The sequence below is a fragment of the Aythya marila genome (genome assembly GCF_965140915.1).
Source record: "Aythya marila genome assembly, chromosome: 3".
Taxonomy (NCBI): Eukaryota; Metazoa; Chordata; class Aves; order Anseriformes; family Anatidae; genus Aythya; species Aythya marila.
In genome coordinates, this window is record NC_139044.1 from 54,906,973 (window position 1) to 54,928,931 (window position 21,959).

The 21,959-nt window shown below is 40.6% G+C and overlaps 1 protein-coding gene across 5 annotated transcripts in view; it reads left to right on the forward strand.

Moving 5' to 3' along the window:
* The window catches only part of ARID1B (AT-rich interaction domain 1B), a 321,991-nt gene that overhangs the window by 228,825 nt on the left and 71,207 nt on the right, over positions 1-21,959 (forward strand). For 4 of the 5 annotated variants that reach the window (XM_082757126.1, XM_082757129.1, XM_082757127.1 and 1 more), the window contains one exon: positions 9,137-9,226. The exons of the other annotated variant lie outside the window; for it this stretch is intronic. In XM_082757126.1, the coding sequence (XP_082613252.1) occupies positions 9,137-9,226 (90 nt within the window). The remainder of the gene's footprint in view (positions 1-9,136; positions 9,227-21,959) is intronic. 5 annotated transcript variants of the gene reach the window in all.

Here is a 21,959-nt window from a genome sequence, read left to right on the forward strand (position 1 = left end):
CATCTGCATGTTTATAAATGATATAACCAGGGGTTGCTAACGTTGATCCTCCCCCTTCCAAGCAGCAAGTGACACGGGAGCAGTGGCAGCGGGCGGCAGGCGGGGCGAGCGACCTTGCGGAGGGAGGGAGCGACCCGGAGGAAAGTTCCCAGCTGGTGAAAAACGCGTGGGGAACCAACCGCTCTGCTGCTGCAGCGGGCTGGGGAGCTTATCGCTGTTGGGCAAGATGGAATATGGCATGATAGATCTTGTCTTCAGGAAGATCAGACCCACCAAATGTTTGTTGGAGGCTGGGTTGCCTCCAGGTGCTTTCTACCTTTTTGCATGCAACTCGCCATTTCCCCCTCTTCCCTGAGAACTGCGCTGGCTGTGCAACGTGCATTCTCATGCAATAAGAGAAGCTACAGGTCGTCTTAGGAGGGTTTGTTCCTTTTGAGGATAGGATTAATGAGAGCGCACGCATTTTACTACTTAAATGCCTGTTAATCACAGGCGCTGGAGTAGTACAAGAAGTAGCAGGCAGGACAGGCAAAATAGTTCGTTGCCACATATCAGCTCTGCTCCACTTTCCACCTACCTGCCTGAACTTGAGAGGCTGAGAAGCAGGGAGGAGTGAAACTCCACCAGAGCTAACGCCACCTGATGATTAATATTGATTCGGAACAATTCCTGCATGGAGACGGATCAAAGAAAAAAGGAATACGGATTAAGAAATGCAATTTTATTTCATGTTTACCATCTCTTTGGCATCTTGCATGATTTTACACCGGAAATATTACGAATGAAAGCTGATATATGGTTTTGATAAAATTTGGCGATAATAAAATCAGGGCTGAAGGTTTCTGTTAGGTGGCAGATACTGGAAGTTTCTTGTGCTTCCCAGGCTCTTCAAGCGGGTAGACACAACGAGGAACAGTTTAGAGAAAAACTTTCCTTGTAGTAATAAACGAAGCTTAGAGGATGATGGGCAGGGATAATGAAAAATTCTTTCTTTGGAACTTGGATTTACTTCCTAAATGGAAATTCTGTGCTTTAAGTTTCAGGTGTGTGACAGGATAGGTTTCGTTTCTGGAAGGAAGAAATGAGCAAGATACAGTGAGGAAATACTGCCCTCTCCTTTGTTAAGAGCTTCTAGTTATTTAGCACTTGCATCAATAGCAGTTTTATATTCTGGGTAATTGACATTTTATAAAGAAGTTGAGAATGTTTTTTCTCCAGCTGAAGCATATGCTTTTTGCATTAACAAACATGTAATGTCACGTCCCAAGTAATTACGAATGACTAAATCCATGCAGCCTTTCGGTCTAAACGCGAGCAAAGCTATCATTTTTATGAAAGGCTTAAAGGGACAGGGTAAGAAATACGGTGCGGTTCCAGGGCTTGGATCAGTCACTAACGCACACAGACGCTTCTCTCGCTGTTTTACACCGATTTCAGAAAATACAGCTTGGAAAATCTAAAAGCAATTCAAAGGCACTGTGGAGGTGTGAGAGAATGCACTGGGGGGTTGGGCGAGCTGCTGCTGCAGCCTCTCCAGCCCCCTCGCATCCCAATTTGCAGCGTTGCTTTGGAGGGACGCGGTGGCACAGAGTGCAAAACATGTGGCGGGGCGGTTAAATGAGACTTTAGGAAAAAGAAAAAAAAAAAAAATGAAGTCAGTGGCTGAGCTTTGAAGAGGTCTGTCTAGTGCGGAGCAGTGAGCGAGTGGGGAAAAAAGGAGCAAGCGCCTCATCTAATCTTTCTCCTGGGGACCCAGGTGGACAAATTGGCAACCCTGTTCACAGCCCTCCCCCCCTTCTCCTTTGTACCGTAAGAACTGCTAATCGGATCCATGCTGCTGCAACTGTGGTTAGTTATTAACAGAATAAAAGCAGATTTCTTCAAAAGAACGGGTTGGGGAAAACGGCTATACAAAATTGCAAGGTTGTTAGAATCTTAAATGCACAGCGGTCGATTTTTTCCTATTCTGAATTATACGCTGAATACAGTCTTTCATCTGTCACTGTGCCCGTTTCTTCAGAAGGCAGCCAAACATTAAGCTTCTCAAACAAAAAAAAAGTGTTTGAAAGAGGAAAAATATTGGGGAGGAGGAAGAATAGGAAAATGAGGAGGAGAAATCAGGTTTTGTTTTTATTAATTTGGCCTGGTGAGAGAAATACGAGCTTGCCGCTTCTATTCAGTTCCTGCGTTCCAGCCTCCGTGAGCCACCATTTCTGAATGCAGGGATTAGAGAAGATTTAACTGGTTGCTATCCTGGGCTGCGCGAGTCTGGATTGGCCTCCAGCAGAAATACTGTGTGCTGTGAACTCTCCCGAGCTTCCTGGAAATAATGCATTAAATGAGCGCGGAGTTAGGCGGAGGTGGGAGTCGAAAGAATTTGATCCCCCGAAATGAAACTTCTCATAACTGTAAAGTGAAATTACAGGGCTAGGAGGGGTGTTACTGAGGATAGGGAAGCAGTGATCCCTAGGTTTAGGCTGACTTACGCCTTCGCTTATATAAATAAATAAATGGCGTGCCCTTAATTTTGAGGGGCTCTAGGTGCTTTCCTGGTCTGCAGCAGGATTTCGAAATTTGCTGGAGAGGAACAATAGTTGTCAAGCAGACAGGTGCTCTCTGTGGCCTGCTGAAAATCCATTAGGATCTGGATGAGTCGCGGCCTTTTGAAATTTTCTATTGACAGCTGACTTCGGGCTTCTCGCCAAAATCTCAGGGAAAAAAAAATAAAAAAATCGGTGGTGCTGCCGCGGTGCTTCACTTCGGTCCAAACGCCGAGGTGGCTGCTGGATGGGGTGTAGATGAAACGGGGCCTCCTGCTGCGGCTCTGCTGCTCCCTTTCCCTCCCAAGCAAAGAAAGCTTTTGCCTGCGGGGCAATATTTGCTTTCCTGCAACTTGACACTCAGCCCATTGTCGGTTTAGGTGGTACTAGCAATTATTTCACTTTATACTCCTGAGTATTTCTTAATAGTCTTCATACCTTACTCAGGGGTTATACAACCTGGGAATAAAACATGGACAGCCAATTTGGCAGATACCAGCTTCAGCCACAGAATTCTCTCCCCCTTTTATTTTTTTTTTTTTTAACAAGAAAATGGTCTATAATGCAATGAATAATTCTGTAGCAAGGGTGACATTTGGATGGTGTTCCATAAGTAATACCCTGGGACCACACGCTGAATAATGAGGATGAAACAAGATCCTGAATAGCTACCTTGTCCTGTCAGTGTCATCTTTGTTTTAGAATTGAATGTTATATCATGTCAAACAAGTAGCTCCTGGTCATGAAATAAAGATGTTTATGCTGTTGCATATGTGTGGAGAAGAGTCAGAGCTAAGGTTCAGTGGGACACCGTAACTCACTGTTGCATATTTTTGAATGCAGATTTTAGAGTAATTTAGCCCTTAAGTTACGGTGACCTCTGTGTTATCTGTGATCAGAACCCAGTCCTTGACACACTGAATGTAATACAAATATGAAGAAGAACATGGAGTGTAACTTCCGAGGATTAGCAGTTAGAATTACGTACTTTGAGAATATTTTTACCTTTTGATGATTTTAATTGGCTTGTGAGCGATACTCATGTATGTTTGTGAATCCAGTGACTTTGGAGAATGATGCATTTGTTTTAAGAGGCAATGTGGAAAATCAGGGCCGAGCCAACAATATTTTTGATAACTTTGCAATGTGGAACATCCCTAAATGTGGCTGAAGTTGACAATCTCCACACTTGCAGCCACTTTGCGTTGCTGCAGTGGAATAAATTGGCTGCTTGCGGTCTCACCTTCAGGCAGCCGCACAGCCAGCAGCCAAAACCACCCCAAGGCTGGAGGGCTCCAGGCTCCTCCGGAGCTCCCGGGTCGCAGAGGTGGAAATTAGCTGCATGAGAAGGCAGCAGTGGATTGCCAGTGCTGTTGTTAGCTGCAGCACAGTGCTGAGAGGAGCCAGAAGGCTTGGTTTGAGCACAGGTGCCTGCATTTCCCTCCCAGGTGGTGCAGCATAACCCTGGCGGTGTGGGTAGCCAAGATATGGTCTGCAAATCTGCAAGGGTCTTCACGCTGCTGACCTTTTAAAGTATCTGTTACCATGTGGATACAAGGAAGGCTTTAATATTTCGTGCTTCTTAATTTGAGGAAATGCAGGCAACACTTGGGTTTTGTTCAGATGGGTACGTCACTTTAAAAATACTGATGATACAACAGGAAGCTTGGTTACAATGCATAAATTAAGGAAGAAAATAATCTTTCTTCTTTAGAGGTCATAGGCTCTGTAAGATGAAAGAGATAACACAAACCACATGATCGGTCTCCCTTTATGCTGCCCATAGAAAAACTTCTTTCCTTTGAGGTCATTTGCACCTCACTTCCAATTTCCTGAAAAGCCCATTTAAAGCAGTCCCATACAGAAGCCTATTTATGATCTTTCATTTCTGATGTAGGGATCTGAGACCGAGTGTCCCTTCCGGTCCGCGAGCCTTTACTGTCACATTGACTGTGATATAATCCCATTATTTTATCAGGTTTCATCTTAATACTCACTAGGTTTCCTGGACCTCATTATTCCTAAAAGGAAGTTGTTTCAAATTCCAGTAATGGTTTGATTATCATCCTAAACATTGTGCTCTTTTCCCTCCCTGATATTTAGCTGCAAATACATTTTTAAAAAGATGGCACAAAATAACAGCTTTACTTTTTGCCATGCTCACTAATACGCCCTCCTTCAGCCTCCTGTCATGTCATGCTCATAGCCATTCTCAGTTCCCGTTCCAGTTAGCATTAGGCTTTTTTTAATTTTGTGTGCATGAGGGCTCAGCAATGGCACATCAGCAATGGCATTATGTTTCCTTACCTCCACTGGAAATAATTCTCCTAATTCATCCTAATAATATATATATATTTTTTTTGATTCAGGGTGACAGCAAATGGTTAGTTGTAATTATCAAAAAATATAGTCGGATTTTCCCTCCTTGCCTTCTCCCATTTATAATAGATAATCCTATAGCTTTTCAGTTAGAAAAGGCCTCTTTCTGGTCTGTAAGAATATATCTTTGCATTTTCGTTACTCCAATACAAAGGGTGGTCCAGTTTCCTAGATAGTATTTTGATCATCTATGTTATCGACTATGCTTCCCTACTTAGTAGTTAACCAATGTCTTTAATAGAGTCCTAGCATTTAATTCCTAAATTAGATTGAGAATTGGCCCAAATACAACCCACAAGATCTTTAACTTCTGACTTTCCTACAGCCTGATGTTCCCCTTTCAACTCAGTCTGTTCCTGTGATCAGTCCCCCTGGTCCCCATTTCCCAGTTCCTCACGCATCTTAAAATTCTTGTACTGATATCCCTCCTTCCCTCTTTAACCAGTAATTTCCCAGGGGGAACCTGTTATCACTGAAGTGCTTTCTTGATTCAATTGTTCAGGCGCAATTCTGTGAGGTATTGTCCAGAGCGGTACCGAGCACTGCTACCAAGCATCCTCCAGTGTCATTACATTGATGGGAGCAGAGAGCCCTCAGCATGTTTCAAAACGTTACTGATTTGGGCAGTAATTCATCATAAGGACCCCTCCCCAGCAGGATATCAAAGGTCTGCTCTTTCTTGCTACGTTGGCTCTAAGGAATTTGCTTTTTACACTTTAACTGCAAATTTCATGGCTACCACTATAATGCAATCACCATTTAGTGCTTTTCTCAGACCACCTTTTCCAAAGGTACAATGCAGTCTCTTCTATTTCAAGCACAGATTTACAAAGCTTCATGCAAAATGTTTAAAGGCATTTCTAACATAATTTTTAAAATAGAAAACCAGCTTATAACTATGTCATTAAGTAGTTCAAATTCTCTCACCTCTTCAACTGAGTTTACTTTATTAAAACAAAAAAGAAAAAAGATATATCCTTTTAACAGGCATTATTGTATTTGCTGTGATTTTGCATAAGAAAAATATTGTGAAACATCAGTAGTGTTTACTTTGCAGAAGTTTTGGCAGGTAGAGTATCTCAGCAGTGTGATAACAGTACTATACAAAGCATGGGAAAAGGGCATTCCTGTTTAAACTTCCATCTGCGTACCATTAGGTCAAAAGAGGCAATAGTCTGTCAGTGAAAAAACTTGTGTTTTGTTTTTTTTTTCCTCTTACATAGCCGTAGAAATGATGTTTAAAAAGAAAATAGATTGTTTTCTTTTGTAGAAGTTTTTTTTCCGTAATAAAACACAAAAGTCTGTTTGTGTATAATTTAAAGCAGCTTCCAAGAATACCAGCTACAAGTACCAGTAGGCTAAAAGGGAGGAGGATTAATATCATTTAAAGGAAAGAAATAAAAAAATCCTTAAGGTCATTTCTTTTCTTGACAAAGGAACTTTGAAAGCATGGCAGACAGGATCTTCAAAGGATTTTAAAAGTCCCGTCATCCACTCCCAATCAATAGGAGTTAGATATCCAAATTAAGAGTTCAGTTCAAGCCTTCAAAGGTATTTGGGTGCTTAACTTCCTTTTACCTTTCAGATCACTTCTAAGGGTAAAATGACAGGCCAACTGAAAATATTTTTGTGCAGTATTCCACATGTCCAGCACCTGGATAATTTGTAGTACCCACTGATAATTAACATAATGGCCACTTCTGTTGCAAATTCATTCCTTGTTTTAATATGTGTAGAGTTGGTTGACTTGTTTATGACATTGTTTTCTTGTGTGAAACAACATCTTTGGTTTCCAGTTTCTTTCAATACCAAGCACAAACAAACAAACAAAGAACAACAACAAAAAACAGAATGCAAACTTTAAAAAGTGAACTAAAATAGCATTAATGTTTACAGAGGTTACAAACAATTTCAGTGAATTTGCAAAGCTCCTGAGGTTGGATTCCCAAAGGATGCAGATGAAAATGATTTCTTTGTAACATGCCGTATATGCTCAGTTCTAGAGCTTGACTTCCCTGTCTGCGCTTGCACATCTGCATGTGCAGGATAAGGCTCCTGCCAGATAATTGAACTTATTATCAATGCAAAAAGTTAAAGACCTGCTATAAATGTAGTCAAAATATGTTGCCTAGTACAGATCGTCCATGCAATATTAATGTCTCTTAAAGTTTGCCAGGCCTCCACCTGGTGGGGGTTCCACTGGGAGCTGCAGGGTGCAATCAGGAGTACCTCTGCCTCTACTATTAAGCATTTTGAAAAATCTTACATGGTTTTCAGGAAAAAAAAAAAAGCCACAGTCAAGATTTACTGGAAGTGCTGTCTGATCGCGGTGCCTCAGGCACGCGCGGTGGCAGTGGCAGCTCGCCGCGTTAGCATGGCGCTACTGCTTGTTTACAGTTCGAGCCACCCAATCCTTTCTGTCAAGCAGAAGGTGTTTGGTACAGTGCAGGCACGTACTGTTGCCACAGCCCGCCCATGATCAGCATCGAAACAAGCTGGTGTGTTATGGTCACACGCCCTGGGGCACCCAGCCAGGCCGTGGATCCCGGAGCTGCAGGCACCGCGTGGCATCGTTGGGCCTCCAGCCCAGCATCTGCGTCTCTGAGGCTGTTGTCACAGCCGCTCATGCTCGTGTTTCCCGTCATGTTTTCTAGCGTAGAGGCACCTCAGCGGAGTAGTTAGCAGGTGGTCACACCCTACATTTTATGGATTTTCCTTTTGTTCATCACGGTTCTCTCATTGCTTTGGCTCCAGTGCGCAGGCCCGCCATAGCTGGTGGCTCTGAGGCCGGGAAGCGGCAGGGCAGGGAAGGGCAGGGCAGGCACATCCCCTTTCCTCGGTTTTATTTCCAGCTTTGGGCACTTCGTAGCTCTAAAGAAAGAGCAACCCCTGCTGGCTCTCCTTCAGCTCTGCTCCCAGCTCCAGAAATAGCCACAGGATCCTCGCCTCAGCCATTAAAAAAGGGTGGCTGCTAAGCACGAGGAAATGATTCTCAGCAGGCACAAATCTATTTCATGTGTTTTTATTCTTTCCATTTCTTTTAAACGGAAAACAATCTGAGCAGTTTCTGAGGATGAGGGATATAAATCTGTCTGCTGCTATTTATACCATGCTCGTCACTGCAGTGGCTAAGTGCTTAAAATATATACTTGCTGCCTAACCTGAGGTGGTCTTCAAGCTGCTTTGGCTGTCGAGAGCAGAGGCATCTCAAACCAGCAGTGACCAGGAGGCCGGGAGATGCCCAGCTCTTGGTCTTCCTCCTCCTGTTGGGTACAAAGCTGCTGCCAAGCTGTAGCAGTGCAATGGGGGTGGTGAGGGCCCCGTGCTGGACACAGCGTTGAATTGTGGCCCAGAGAAAGGACTTCAATGAGCACCTGCTTTAAACACCGCGTAGCACTATTGAAAGGGAAGATTTAGTGTCCTAAGCCTCACAGGCAGCATTGTGTGAGCCATTCTTCCTCTTTGGGTGGGTAGACAGCTGTGGGTAAACTGGGGGTGTCTTTGAACGAGGCCATAGAAATGAGCCTGTGTGTTCTGGATGGATATTTCGGTAAGCAAATATCTTCCCTTTGCCTTGTTTGAATAATAAGATACCCCTTTGCTGTCTGCTCCCTTTCAAACATGCTTCACGTTTACCATGTGCACCTACGTATTACTCTTTATTCCCATGTTCTGTGTGGACATTCAAATAACATTAAAACCACTGATTCATTGAAATACTTTTTATTGTTGTTAGTCATTTTTGTATTGACTGAATTTTTCATTGGTAATATTGCTGGCAGTGGGCCATGTCTGCCTGGCTGGAGGCCAGTTTAAGCTCGGCAGGATGAGCCCTATTGTTCAGCAGACTTGGATTTTGTTAAACTCTCTAACAGAAATATGTGTCAGGAGATTTGCAGCTATAAATTGGATCATGTCGGTGAGGTTGGGAACTCGCTCAATACAAAATTGTACATTCCACCATGCCTGTTGCTAAATATGTTTATGCATCTTTCCTCCGTGGGTTTCCAAAGCAAAAAAAAAAAAAAAAAAAAAACGAAGAAAAGAAAAAAAAAAAAAGAAAAAGAAAAAAGCTGAACCTGTTGAGCTCTGTTTTTAACTTATACAGCTGGTACTTTCTTTGATGTTAAGTGGTTTAAAAATGCAGCAAGGCTTGGTTTTGTGCATTGCAATGTTAAAAGCAAGTCTATTTTCCCTTTCTTCTCTGTGTGTTACAGGCAGTCAGATGCCACCGCAGCCTCCTGGCAGCCAGTCAGAATCCAGCTCCCACCCTGCTTTGAGCCAGTCACCAATGCCACAGGACCGAGGTTTGTTAGGTGTTTGGGTCTTTTTTATAGTTGGTGCCAAGTTCAGTCTTCATTTTAAGATGCACATTAGTAATATGAGATTTCCTGGTATTTTTTTTTTCCTTTTCCCAGAGAAAATAATGACAATCCTTATTTTAAAAGCCTCTGGGGGTTTCCTTCTCTGGGGAAAGAGCAATTGAATAGCAGGTTTTACCAAAACATAACTGGAAACAAGGTCTTTTTAAAATACAGTGAATACCCGGAGTATAAAAGCAGTTTTCTGTAAATGATTGATTTATGTCCTAGAAAATTCAACTTTTTGTTGTCTGTCTTGGAATTGAGATCTATAGAAAGTACTATAGAAATTTTAGTAGCTACAAGCACTGTAGTTTTGATACTGTTCTTAGAATTCTCGTCTCTGATGTCTTTGCACGGACATGATAGCTAGTGCTCTAGCCAGTTCTAGAAATAAAAATATCTTTAAATATAAAGGGAAATCAACTATTTAGGTCAAATAGTTCAAAGATTTGGAAATTCTACAAGGAAAAACCTTGCAGGCAGCAGCACTGTTCTAAAACACTGCTTCCTAGCAAGCGCTCACCAAAATAAACGGAGAAATACTTTTTCTTAATGTTACTGTTTGTAAATGTTAAGCCCTTTTTCCTTTTGCCTCCTTCCTCCCTAGCTCACAAAAAAAAAAAAGAATTGTTACAGGCTTCTCACATGGCCATATGATCAACTGCTGTAAACTGGGCATCCTGTCCATGCAGTGGTTAACATGTGCCAGCAACAAGCTTGCAAAACAGACACATGATAACTGTGATAAACATGGAGTTATTTATGAAATGCCCCTCCTAAAATGTCTTGCTACCAGAAATATTCCAAGTAGCACCATATGGGGATACCATAAATACTAGAAGTTTTCTCACAGTGAAACAAGTTGAACTCACAGAATGACAAATTTCTGGGACAGCATCCAGGAGAAACTAAGAGGATTCACAAAGAGGAGGAAAGAGTCCTAATTTTTGCTATTTTTCTGTGTTGGATGTCACCTCCTCCAGGAATGCTGATTAATGAGAACATTAAATAGAAAATTCCACGTTTGATTCATTTATTTTATTTCCTTTGCAGGTCATTCTTTATACATAGTTAGTGCAGGGACCTAAAATCTGTTTTAGAGTAATGTACGTGCTTGGTGAAGAAGAGTGGCCTCATTACCCGGTACAGAAGTGTTATGTTTTGTAGGACAGAATGTCACAAGACAGTGGGAGTGGATCAGGTTGAGGCTTTGAAGACCCAAGCATCTCAGAAAGATGTGTGCATTTCTTGGCATGATTGGGTGTTGGCACTAAATGTGGTGCTGCTCAGCAATAAGTGTTAGTGTGTGTTCCTCACCTGGCCTTGGGGGATGAGTTAGGCGGATCTGACCAAGCTGTACGGTTTGGTTGAACCCTTTGACTGTTCTTACAGAACAAAACTGGGTGTCAGTATGTGGTCAGGGGAGACAGAGGGGCATGCAGAAGTAAAAGTTAGAAGACAGCTACTAAAACTGGGAAGTCAAACAAGTATATAACAGCAAGGAAAATAAAATTTATAGGTTGATGTAGTGTTGTTCTTCATCTATGGGGGGGATAATTGTGGGTATGTTCTTAGAGGAAATGTGTTTGGGAATGTTAACACATAATTTTTTCACATTTCACATGTAGAATCTGGTGTAATATGCGTGATCCTTGTGACCCATCTTGTACAGGAAGTTCATTTGTTTCATGCAGAAGATATGAAATTTGTAACTAGCTAGGTTATATTGATTTTGCAGAACATGTTCCCCAAAGCTTCTCTAAAGTCTGCGCGATACGTGCATAAACATGTGTGCATTCCCTTTTGCGCCCTGTCATTGATTAGAGGCTCCTTTGAAATGGAAAACTTCACCTTTTAAAAAGGCTGTTACATTAGTTGATTCCTTTGCTTGCTTGAACTGGTTTCCACTGAACTTGAAGACAGGAAGGAGGGGGAGTAATGGGGACTCAAAGGGAAGGTGCTTGTCATTTACTGATAAAAACCTGAGCAGAAAATCGTTGCTGCTAAGGACACCTGATCCATAGGCATCTGTTACAGTAATTTAAACTCATGGCTTACTGATGCACTTTCTACAAAAAAAAAAAAAAAAAAAAAAAGCCTAGAGACCCTTCATAGGATAAGGTAAAGTTATTTGTTTTAGTACTTTGTGTAACATTTCTTTCCTTATTTAGAGAGATAATTGAATGAACAACAGGTTGCTAACAGTTTCCTGAAGAGAATCCTTTGCTCTCAATGTTTGGAAAAAAAAAATGTTATCTATCAGATATTGTGAAATTTGATTATCAGGTGGAGTATGAACTGTAGCACTTCTGGATGCTAAACTACTACCTTGAACCACTAAGTTTACACATCTTTATTATTGAAGTGTTTGATTATATTTTATCCTACGTTATCCACGGTTACTCAGCACCCAGCTGGGATTTCTTATGTTTGCCTGCCTGAGGCTATACATCCCTGTCATACAGTGCAGTATGAAGCAATGAGCGAATTTTTACATGTACATTCTGTGTGTGAGAGGAGTAAAGGTGGCAAGGTGTGTACGTATGTACAGTAATAGGAATTTCTTGGGAGACTGGATTTTCTGTGCTCTTAGCTTACTTTTATATAGCTTATTACATACTTTTTGTAATGATTGCATCAAAGTGCGTACGTTTTAAAAATAATTTGAATTTTATTCATGTCAAACTGGTACATTCGGATCCAGTGAACATGCTGTTGTAGGTAGCCTACTTCTCATCCCAGAAGCGGTCACCAGTTACTGATGTTCAATGCCCAGTCAATGAAACTATTTCAGTTCTACCAACATGCATCATCTACAATAAGAAATTCCTTGTAATTTTATATGTGTATAACCTATGTCTCAACTCACAAGACTTTCACAGTAGTGGAGCTTGAAGTTAGACCCATATCACGTAGGTAACTGTTGGAGTCAGAGAGCTGTGGAGACAGAAAGAGCAGGCTGTGCAGGGTTGGGGTCAGAAGGCTCTTGGAGAAGCAGGAGGAACGATGCTGGCTCACCTACCTACACATGCGTTTATCTGCTGCTGAATCCCAGCAGTTACCATTACTAGGGAATAACACGTGAAAATGTAGTCATGCTCGTTGAAGCTAGTCATTGAAACTTACTGCTGGGAGGGATCCATGTTTTGCTCTTTGTTTCTCATATAGCTACTCCAGCTTTTTCTTTATTGTGACCAGAAGTAGATTTTTTTTGTTTTTTGTATTTACAAACTTCAGTTACATCAGCCCCTAGAGGCAGAGAAGCAGCGATACCCGTTGTACCCATCTGGCGAATACTTGAAGTACAGGGACTTATGTTCCCTATTCTCAACTGTACCAACCTGCCTGATCTGCTGCAGTTTTGGAAGCTGCTCTTTGAGGATGTGCTCAATAGCTAAAACTACTCTGTGGGCCAGAAGGTGTCTGTATGGATGAAACAGAAGCCAGCATATCCGAATTAACCCCCTGAACTAGTTTCCTGAAGTGTGAAAAGGAAGTCTTCTATCCTGACCTTTAGTTTATACTCCCACTCTTAGTTTTGCAAGCTAAGGGAGATGTCCATTAGGAGATGGTATATGGATATTCACATAAGTAAACACTAATAGGAGAAAACGTGTCACAGTAATGCTGAAACACTTTCACTCTGGGAGAAATGAATGGTTCCTTACCTAATTTTGAAAAAGCATAGAAAACATACCAATTTTAAGTAATATTTTTCATGCTTTTCAAGTTGTGTATCCACACGTCCAGTTTCAATCTCATATTAAAATAGTGAATTGGGAGCTCCTGAAAACCATTGAATTTAATGGAAACAGTTAATGACTTTGCATTATTACTCCAGCAAGCACCCTCATAATGGGGATACTTAAAGAAGCCTTATTTATTAGTGCAAATGTATATGGGTCAGAATTAATTTTTAAAAAATCTTTAATTGTTTTCCCCTTATAATTTTCACAGCGGTATGTAGTTAAATATTCATGATAATGCTGATGATATGCTAAAGGTCTGAAATAGATCTGGAGCCTCAAAATCAACACAGGTTATTTAACCCTTTTCATCTAATGCACCATTGGGGACTTGCTCAGTGAAATCCCAGAGCACTGGAATAATTAGAAGATAGTAATGAGGATTTAATTAGTCCTTGAGATATGCTGAAATAGGACCACTGAGAACTTTTCTGTTTGGACATGGATTGCAAGCAGAATTGATGCCGTTGCAGCTGCTGTGATGTGCTGGAAAATGTATTCTGTAGCTGGAGGCAGTTTCATGGCACCATTCTGTGCCTGTCAGATCTGTGCAGAAAGTGCCCGGAGTAAGCACCTCCAAAATTGTTGAATAGCCTTGCTCTTCTCCATCACCTTCTCCCAGTACCTTTTCTTTTTTTTTCTATTTTTTCTTTTCCTTTTTTTTTTTTTTTTTTTTCTTTTCTTCTTTTTGTCATCCTTTCCATTCTGGCTGTTTATTTCTTTCTGCTGTTGACACGATCTAAGGATTATTGTACAGTTACATGCTGTATGAAAAACATATCACAAACAGGGACAAGGAGTAAGAACAGGTTTGTAGGAGTACAGGTGTTACACTAAGCAAAATTGGGATCTTTTTGACACAAGTGCTTGTAAGCTTTATCCTCAGATCTAGACCTTATTTAGTATTATACCTTCACAGAAGTGATATTTATCAGTAGCTGCAATATAGTAAATTTGAATAGCTTTTTTGGCAGCCAAGATGTTATCCAGCAAGAGGTAGTAACAGATGGGATGTGATCAGGCATTTTGACGTTCTCTTTGTGCTTCCCTATAAACACTAAGTAGCAACTGAATTTCTGTAACTACAATTTCCTAATTTGCCCATTGGATTTCACGCAGGTATTTTTATCCCCTTGAACTGGTTTGTGGGCATGCTTATTTGTACACGGCCATCACATAAATTCCACTGTCATATATCTAACAAAATATAAATGTTTTTTCCTGCATTGAAGACACAGAATACCAATCTGGTATTTTGCCCCTACAATTTCTGATCAGATTTATGGTTTAATACTGACATTTGATGGTAGAGATTCTTTTCCCTGAAATCTATTTTCTTCTTACAAAAAAAACAAAGAAAGGAAACTAGAAGGAAGAAAATAGATCAAAGAATTCTTATTGCAACAAAAAAGATACTATAGTTTGCTTTTAGATCTTAAAAAGACTTTTTCCCTGCGAATACATTTTTTGCTCTCATTTGGGGATTTGGGATCTATTCAGAGCACTGAGGAGCTAGAGAATAAAATGATTCTTGTCATTAAAATTCTTCTGCTTGCCATGTTAACGATGACACCACTTAAGGTTAAATCAGACTTGGTAATAAGTTTACTTGATGTAGACTGAAGTGTTTCAGGCTCTTAAAGAAAGATGCTTGAGACATGCACTGAGTGCAAAGCCACAGGTATGTTTGAGTGCCTCTTCTGCACATAGTGTTCTCCAAGTGGGTCAGTACAGAGGAGCTAAGCTCCAGCTGGTATACAGGAACACCGTGCCAGGCTGGGAGAAAAATCTTCATTCCCAGAAAGCTGGGGTTAGATGAATTGTGCCCTCAACAGCCAGCGAAGTGCTTCGTGTAAGGAGAAAAAGTAGGCTGTAGTTGAAGATGTCACATGTCTTTTGAGGGAATTATTCCATTACAAGGCTAGCCGTGTAAAACATCTCTTCCATTGCAAGTGATGTGACAGACCATATCAGCACTCCCATCCCCACTTCTTCTAAAGGATGCGCAGGAACATACGGAGTTGATCTGGATGTGAAGGCAGGGCCATGCACTGAACTTCTTCAGTGACTCAAAAAGTTACGTTCGTTTCTCGGTTCAGTGAGCACTAAATTTATCAAGTCTTCAAAAGCATCAGTCCATCTTTTTTTTTTTTTTACTTTTTTTTTACTTTTTTTTTAAATTGATTGAAAAAGTCCTGATGCTTTAACTTAGATATAAAAAAGTAATTTAATCTTCCTTTCATTTGAAATGTGTTGGTCTGAGGAGCAGGGCTTTTGTTTGCTGTTTTTTTAATGTAAACACACTTCTTTGCTGTTTTCATTGCAGTAGCATCCAAAAGCCCCATTTTTGTACCCGTTGTAGTGTACTGCATCACACACCAGTGTAAGCCTTTGGTGTGCAATGCGTGTGCCTTACAATGAAGAATCAAGATCTTTGGGGTCTCAGGTTGCTGGTTCTCACACAGAGCTGTGGGAGAGAAGAGTTTTGTGCCTGTTCATCTGTCACGCGTTGAAGGAAGACTTGCTTTTCTGGCTTTGAAAGTATTTTGAAAGTATTTGGGGTGATACTACTGTGCCAAACCAGGTTAATTCTTAAAGGAATCAGCCACCATTTCAGGATGTTGGTTGCAGGCTGTACTTGGATTTCAGACATACACCAGCCAGAGCCAGCTTTAGGTTGATCTGATTAGTTGTGGTGTGCACTAACTATGCAGCAGCCCTGGCTATCTGCAAGAGGACAGGGTATGATTTGCATGTGATAAGGCACTCTGGGAGAAAGCAAACCTGCAGAAGTAGGATTTGAAGTAGATAATAATATCTGTACATTCAAAACCTGGAGTCAGGCCTCCCAAGCAAATTCTGTATACTAGCAGCTGGTCATTGCTTTCTTCTTGCTGATGTTAAATCTTGTTATACTTGGGGATGAATCTTTATTTCATTTTTTAAACTAAATTGGGGATTCTCTTTTTGAGATTAGGGAGTAGAATTGAATTATTCTGAGAGAGTTTATATAGTTGCCAGCGCAGAGGCTTCTCAATAGAAAAGTTTCCACTGACTTCATTAGACAGACTTCAGATTCCCTGCCCCTGGGCTCAGGGAGTGAAGTAAGCTGCAAGCCGCCACCGATGAAGAAGCTGACAAAGCGTCACCCGATGTTCCTGCCACCAGGCTCGCTGCAGAGCTGTGAGCACCGTCCCTGTCCCTGGGACAGCCTCCCATCGCGGCCTACAAAACTCCCAGCCACCTGTGCTCTGCCTGCGTAACAGCATCATTGCTTCAAGGACGCCCTGCTCCCTCGGCACCTGGGTTAACCTTTTTATGAAGCTCCTCTAAAAATAAAGAACTTCTGATCTAAGGTCCTTTATGTCTTTTTAAGTTCATATGTAGGGCAGTGAGCTGAAATCTATATAATAATGTGTGTATTAATAGCTAACACTAGATAGTTCTTTTCATCCCAAAGGATCCCAAAAGGCTGCAGAATAAACACTCGTCAGGGAACAGCTGCAAATCAAGGAAGGGAAGAATCAGTCGAATCATAACTCATGGTAAAATAAGATCAAGACGAAGACATTTGGGACTGAGGACAACATGCTGATTTTGTATTTTTGAAAAATATTATGATTTATTTTACGTGCATGCAAGACAGAAATGAGACGCTGTATGTATTTTAGTCGTGTCCACAAAATCCATATATATCTCACGGTATTCAATATATTTACTTCATGAAAAGGAAGATCTGAGTTGAGCCATGGAACCTTTGAACAGGAGTCTCTGGGGAGGTTAAATTTTTCAAACCTGAAATTTAGACCATTAAGCCTGCAGGCCTTGCACATTACACATTGAAAAATGCTGTTCCTTCTTTGCTCTCCTCCGTGATTTTCATAAGTATGCATGTTATTAGGGAAACTTAGACAAATGTTGATTGTATAAAGCAGGCAGGCTCCTCAGGTTTTTCACGTTGCTGCTCAGATTAATTCCAGCAGCCCAAGCTACCCAGTGAAATCGAGGATTTGCTTCAGCTGGGGAGGTGTGTGGGGGGGTTGCTTTTGTACTGCAATTCACCATTAACCCTGATTTTCCAAGCACCATAGTAAAAGCATCCTGCATAAGGGCACGTTACAGTAACAAATTATGTGTAAGACACTGGATGAGCAATGAGGTTTTGGTCTCTCTGTTTATCAACATCTCCGCAAATGTCTTTCCTTCTCTGAACTTAAAATTTACATCAGAGAGCATTAGGCAAGGTTTGCATTAGGAAAGGTTAGATATTTCTTCTCTAGCTACCATATGGGTAATCTGTCTGATCCTTCCCCAGATTCTAATTTATCAGTGATAGATTATATGAATTTCAAGGCTAGGCAGTAGCTGAGGGAGGTTTAGGGGTGGGAAAATTTTAAACATTATTGCGTGCTATACATAGACAGGGTTTTGTAATATCAGAGAGAGGGAAGCAGGGGAGATTCAGCCAGTTAACCTAATAGCACAGCTGGTAAAACACCAGGGGGTCTGGGTTAAAACCTTAGCTAGGTCATTAGTTTCCATCTTCCCCAAAGCTATTCACATTGTGAAGAGAAGCAGTCAGACAAATACACAGTGAAGAGTCTGTAAGATACATAATGAAGCATAATAAGAAAATACTTTAAAAATAAATAGAACCAGTCCAGCGCTTTTTCTTAAATAGAACATTGATCCTTTTGTGAAAAGGAAGAAATACCTCAGTGCTCTTTTCAGGAAGCACCAATTTTGCTAAAGTGATGTTTTCCAAAATTGCTATTTTATGTACGCAAAGAAATGTCATCAAATGGGTGTGAAGAAATGTGGCAATCATTCTGCAGACTGATGCCAACGAAAAAATAGATCGTCCAGGTACAAAAGAGAAATCCTGTTGCTGTTATTCTGGCCCAGAGAATGCTCTGGCCCAGAGAGCTTTGCATGTTTTTGGTAGCATCCTGTGCACTTGGAGAAGAAGGAAAGGCTTTATGGTTCATCAAGAAATTGCCCAATGTAGAAATTATTATTTTATTTTATTTTTTTTGCAGTTAATGGGAAAACAACAAAACAAAACTTTTTTTTTCTTTTTTTTTTAATAGACTGTGATTGGAAAAAGAAGTGAGGAATATGATTTTTTTTTTAGCTTTTATAAAAGTAAAAAATGTATATATCAAGAAGATCATTAGCCTTCTTTAAAGACTAAAGAATCAGCCTCTTAATTTCTCCAGTGTCAGTGGTCTGAGTGCATTCTTTAATGCTGCTACCCTTCAGTTGTACAGGTTCCTTCTCAGCAGAAATGTTCACTTGGTGGCAGGGATATTAGCAGAGCTCTAGTGCAGTCACTACCTGTGCATTACCCGTGTCACTGTTGCTGCTTGGGACGCATCTAACAGGCTCATACCAGAGCCATCCAAAGATATTTTATTGGCGCAGTGCTGTAACTTAGCTGTGCTAAATATGGATCAGAATCTTGTTTGCCATCTGTTTGTGAAGGTGTTTTATTGGATTTTTTTTTTAACCATCCTATTAACTGGACACAAATATTGAGAATTAATATTTACATCATCTAAATGAGGTTTACGCTCCAGAAACTGATCTATTCGGGCTCACCAAGCCATCGCCCTGTTGTGTATATCACTAAGCTGTATGTTCCATGCATGACAAACACAGGTTTTGTATATACTGTCACCAGTCCAGCTGGACATATTTTCATAAGGCTATCATCAAGAAAGTGAGAATAGGAGCTGAGAAAAGTACATCATCTTTAACGTGAAGAAATCCTGTGACTCTGGAGGCCAGTTCTCTTATGCCACCTACACGGCTTCACTGGGTTGACTTGGGCTGCATTCTGGTAGATGGGTCAAACCTTCCTCAGATTCTTCATCACTGTTCTTTGTTTAGTCTTATATAAAATTTCTGACAGGTTAGATTTTTTTCCCCCAATATCTAAGTATCCCTCATAAGTATTCCTTTTTAATGAGCCACTCTGGTGTTGACCACACTGTTAGAAGGCCACTGTGGTACCATCACCAGTCTGTGCAGACAACCTGGCTTCACATTTAAGGTCCTGGTATCTCCGGTTCATGCAACAGTAACAAACTCTTTCAATTACAGAAACTCTGTTAGTGTTTGATCTTGTTCTGCCGGGTGTTTCCTCAGGGTGCTCTAGGTGATGACTGTGGGCAGGGCAAAAACCCAGTCCAAAGACCTCCTCAGCTGAGGTGCCACCTGAGACTTGCCATCTGAGATGGGCAAGCTAGGGAGAGCTGCAGACTAGCTGTGATATTCCTGAGCGTCCTTCCACGGTAACAGCTTGCCAAATTTTATTACATTAATTGCACAGAAAATTCTTCTTTGTTTGTTCAGCTCTATCCTGCTACTTCTCACCCAGTGTTGTTTACGTAAGGACAAGCTGCATTTGCAGTTTGCTGCTCTAGATCCATCTCAATTCTCTTGTGTTCTGGAAATCCTGGGACAGTGAATACAGCCCAGATGGCTGTCTGAGGAAGGAATCTCTGCCAGGAACTGTGTCACGAGTGTGCAAACATTTGCTCTTTTTTCTCAGGGGTACCGGTCAGTGCCATGCTAACATACTAAGCATTGGTCATTTGTGTGATTTCCCCCCTAAACCTCCTGCAAGTTTTTCCTTTATCGGTAGCGAAAACCAACTCTCTTTTCAGATTTAAATCTTCTGAGCTGACCGCTAAGTAGAGAATTTCATGTTATTTTTCTGTAATTATTTGATGTTTAGAAAATGTATCCAACATGTTTCTGCTTTCCTCACTCCATGATTTCCAGAGCAGTAAGTGGGCCTAGCCCCTTCCTTAGCATCTGCCCTCAGAAAAGAGGAACTTTCCTTTGCCCAGCTCAGAATTGTTCCTGGGTTGTTTTGGTCCCATGCTCTTCCACTAGCCATACCTTGCTAAAAAGAGCAATAAGCAATAGCCTGAAGTATTTTTTTTTCTCATGTAAGTACCTTTTTTGCAAAGTACCATGGCAAGTTGTATCTTACCTCATTTTTTATTTATCAGATTTGTAATTTAATGATGATCTGCTGTTGCTGTAAACTCCAAAGTTTTTCTGAGCTTAAAATGAATAAGTGTTGTGTGTGTTTTCAGTTTTAAGTCATTCATGAAAATCAATGAACTACTCCTGGCTAAATCAAAAGACCTCTCATTGACTGTGGGTTAAGTGTGTGCCAGTAGAGAGTTACTGTCTATCAGCAGATGTACAATAACTTGTTACTTTGCAGTTGCTTCCTTTGCATTTTAGCTCTTGCTTTCCTGGAAGGGCTTTTTCATATTCAAGCCAAGACTTTAAAAGATCAGAAGAATCCATTTCAGACTTTACATCAACACCCAGCACATTCTATAGAGTTTTTTCATGGTTAATGCTAAAGAGATTGTATTCAGCAGATGATTTTGTATTGGTCATTGTACAAATGTAATTAAGAGAGCCTTAGTGCATAATTTCTTGAAAGTCTAGTAACTCACTGTTTTTAATCTCTTTTATGTATATCTGTGCATAAGGGAAAAAGATTTCAGATGTTTTACAAAGGCACCGTATATGATATTAGCTATATGATGTGTGCTAAAAGGTGTTTAGTAATACATAGGACATTGGGAAGTTCATTTTTGTCTTTTTCCTCCTCAAAGGAGAAGAAACACTTCGCTCACAAATATCATAAGCTTTATCTATTGTGTATTATATCTCTGCGTTTTGCCAAAAAGGAAGAAGATAAATATGCTGCTATGTGACTGTTTTGAAACATTGTATGTATGTTCTATCAGAACTTACAAACGCATTATCATTAATAATAGTGAGCTAATTGTTAATAGAATGCTACTGTTTCATTTGTAACTGAGAAAAAAATAAGCAAAGATGGCTTTACAACTTCAATTGGGTTCTAATAAAAAGATCTTTCTTTAGGTGTATGAATATAGTATAAAAATAGCTAGAATATGAGAGTACTTCTGGAAGGCTCAATATATTCAGCTACTCCTGAAATAGCTTAGTTTGCTGAATTCCACTCAAGTGTTTTCTTGGTAAGTAATCTCTTGTTGTGATGGCAAGCAAAGCATCATCTGTACCTCTTTTATCACTAACATTAGGGGAAGGGAGTAGGTTTGCTCACTGATGAGCATGTTGCTGTTGCAATTTTTAAAGCCCTAACTCCTGGCTGTTTCCTATCAATTTCTTTAAAAAACAATGACAAGAAAAAAACACCCTGTTGTCATAGAGGTTGACATGTCAGATGCAGTCTGGCTGTTTAATCATTCCACCGCCTTTACTCCAGTGCATTTCTAATGTAATCCTACTTCCTTTCTTTACAAAAGCAAACTTTATCTTAGATCTAATTTTCTGGAAAGAAAATTTATTTCTGTTTGTATCGGTTATAAAATGAAGTTGAACACTAGGGAAAATGTGTGTAAATAAAGAAAAATGAATGTATGCCAGCTGCTCCCTTTCATTTCTGATCAGATTTCTAGAATTGATGTTGTTTTCTCTTTCTGATGCAAGCATGTTAACGTCTTGACCAGGAACCCTTTTTCTCTCTCAGACATCTGAGCTTTCTGCACGTACTTGAAGCGCTTCAGACACATGCACTGATCTCTGAAGATTTACTGTGCCCTCACTGAGATAGATGAGGATAGAGTCATCTCTGTTCTAAGGGAATTCAGATCACATTATGGACCTGGTCTACCTTCTTCTCCGTGTCATATCTGTAACTGAAATAACTCCTCTGCTCTCTGGGAAGAGGTTGGAGCAGATCCTATTTTAAGGCCGTGTTTCAACATAACGTACAGACAGTAATATGGCACAGATATTCTTCCTGCATTTCAGGCTTCCTTTTTTGTTAATTCTCCACCTGTCCATGCTCAAGAGAAGATGGCAAAGCCAACCTCATTTGAGCACAGTCTCACACCCTCTGGGATGAT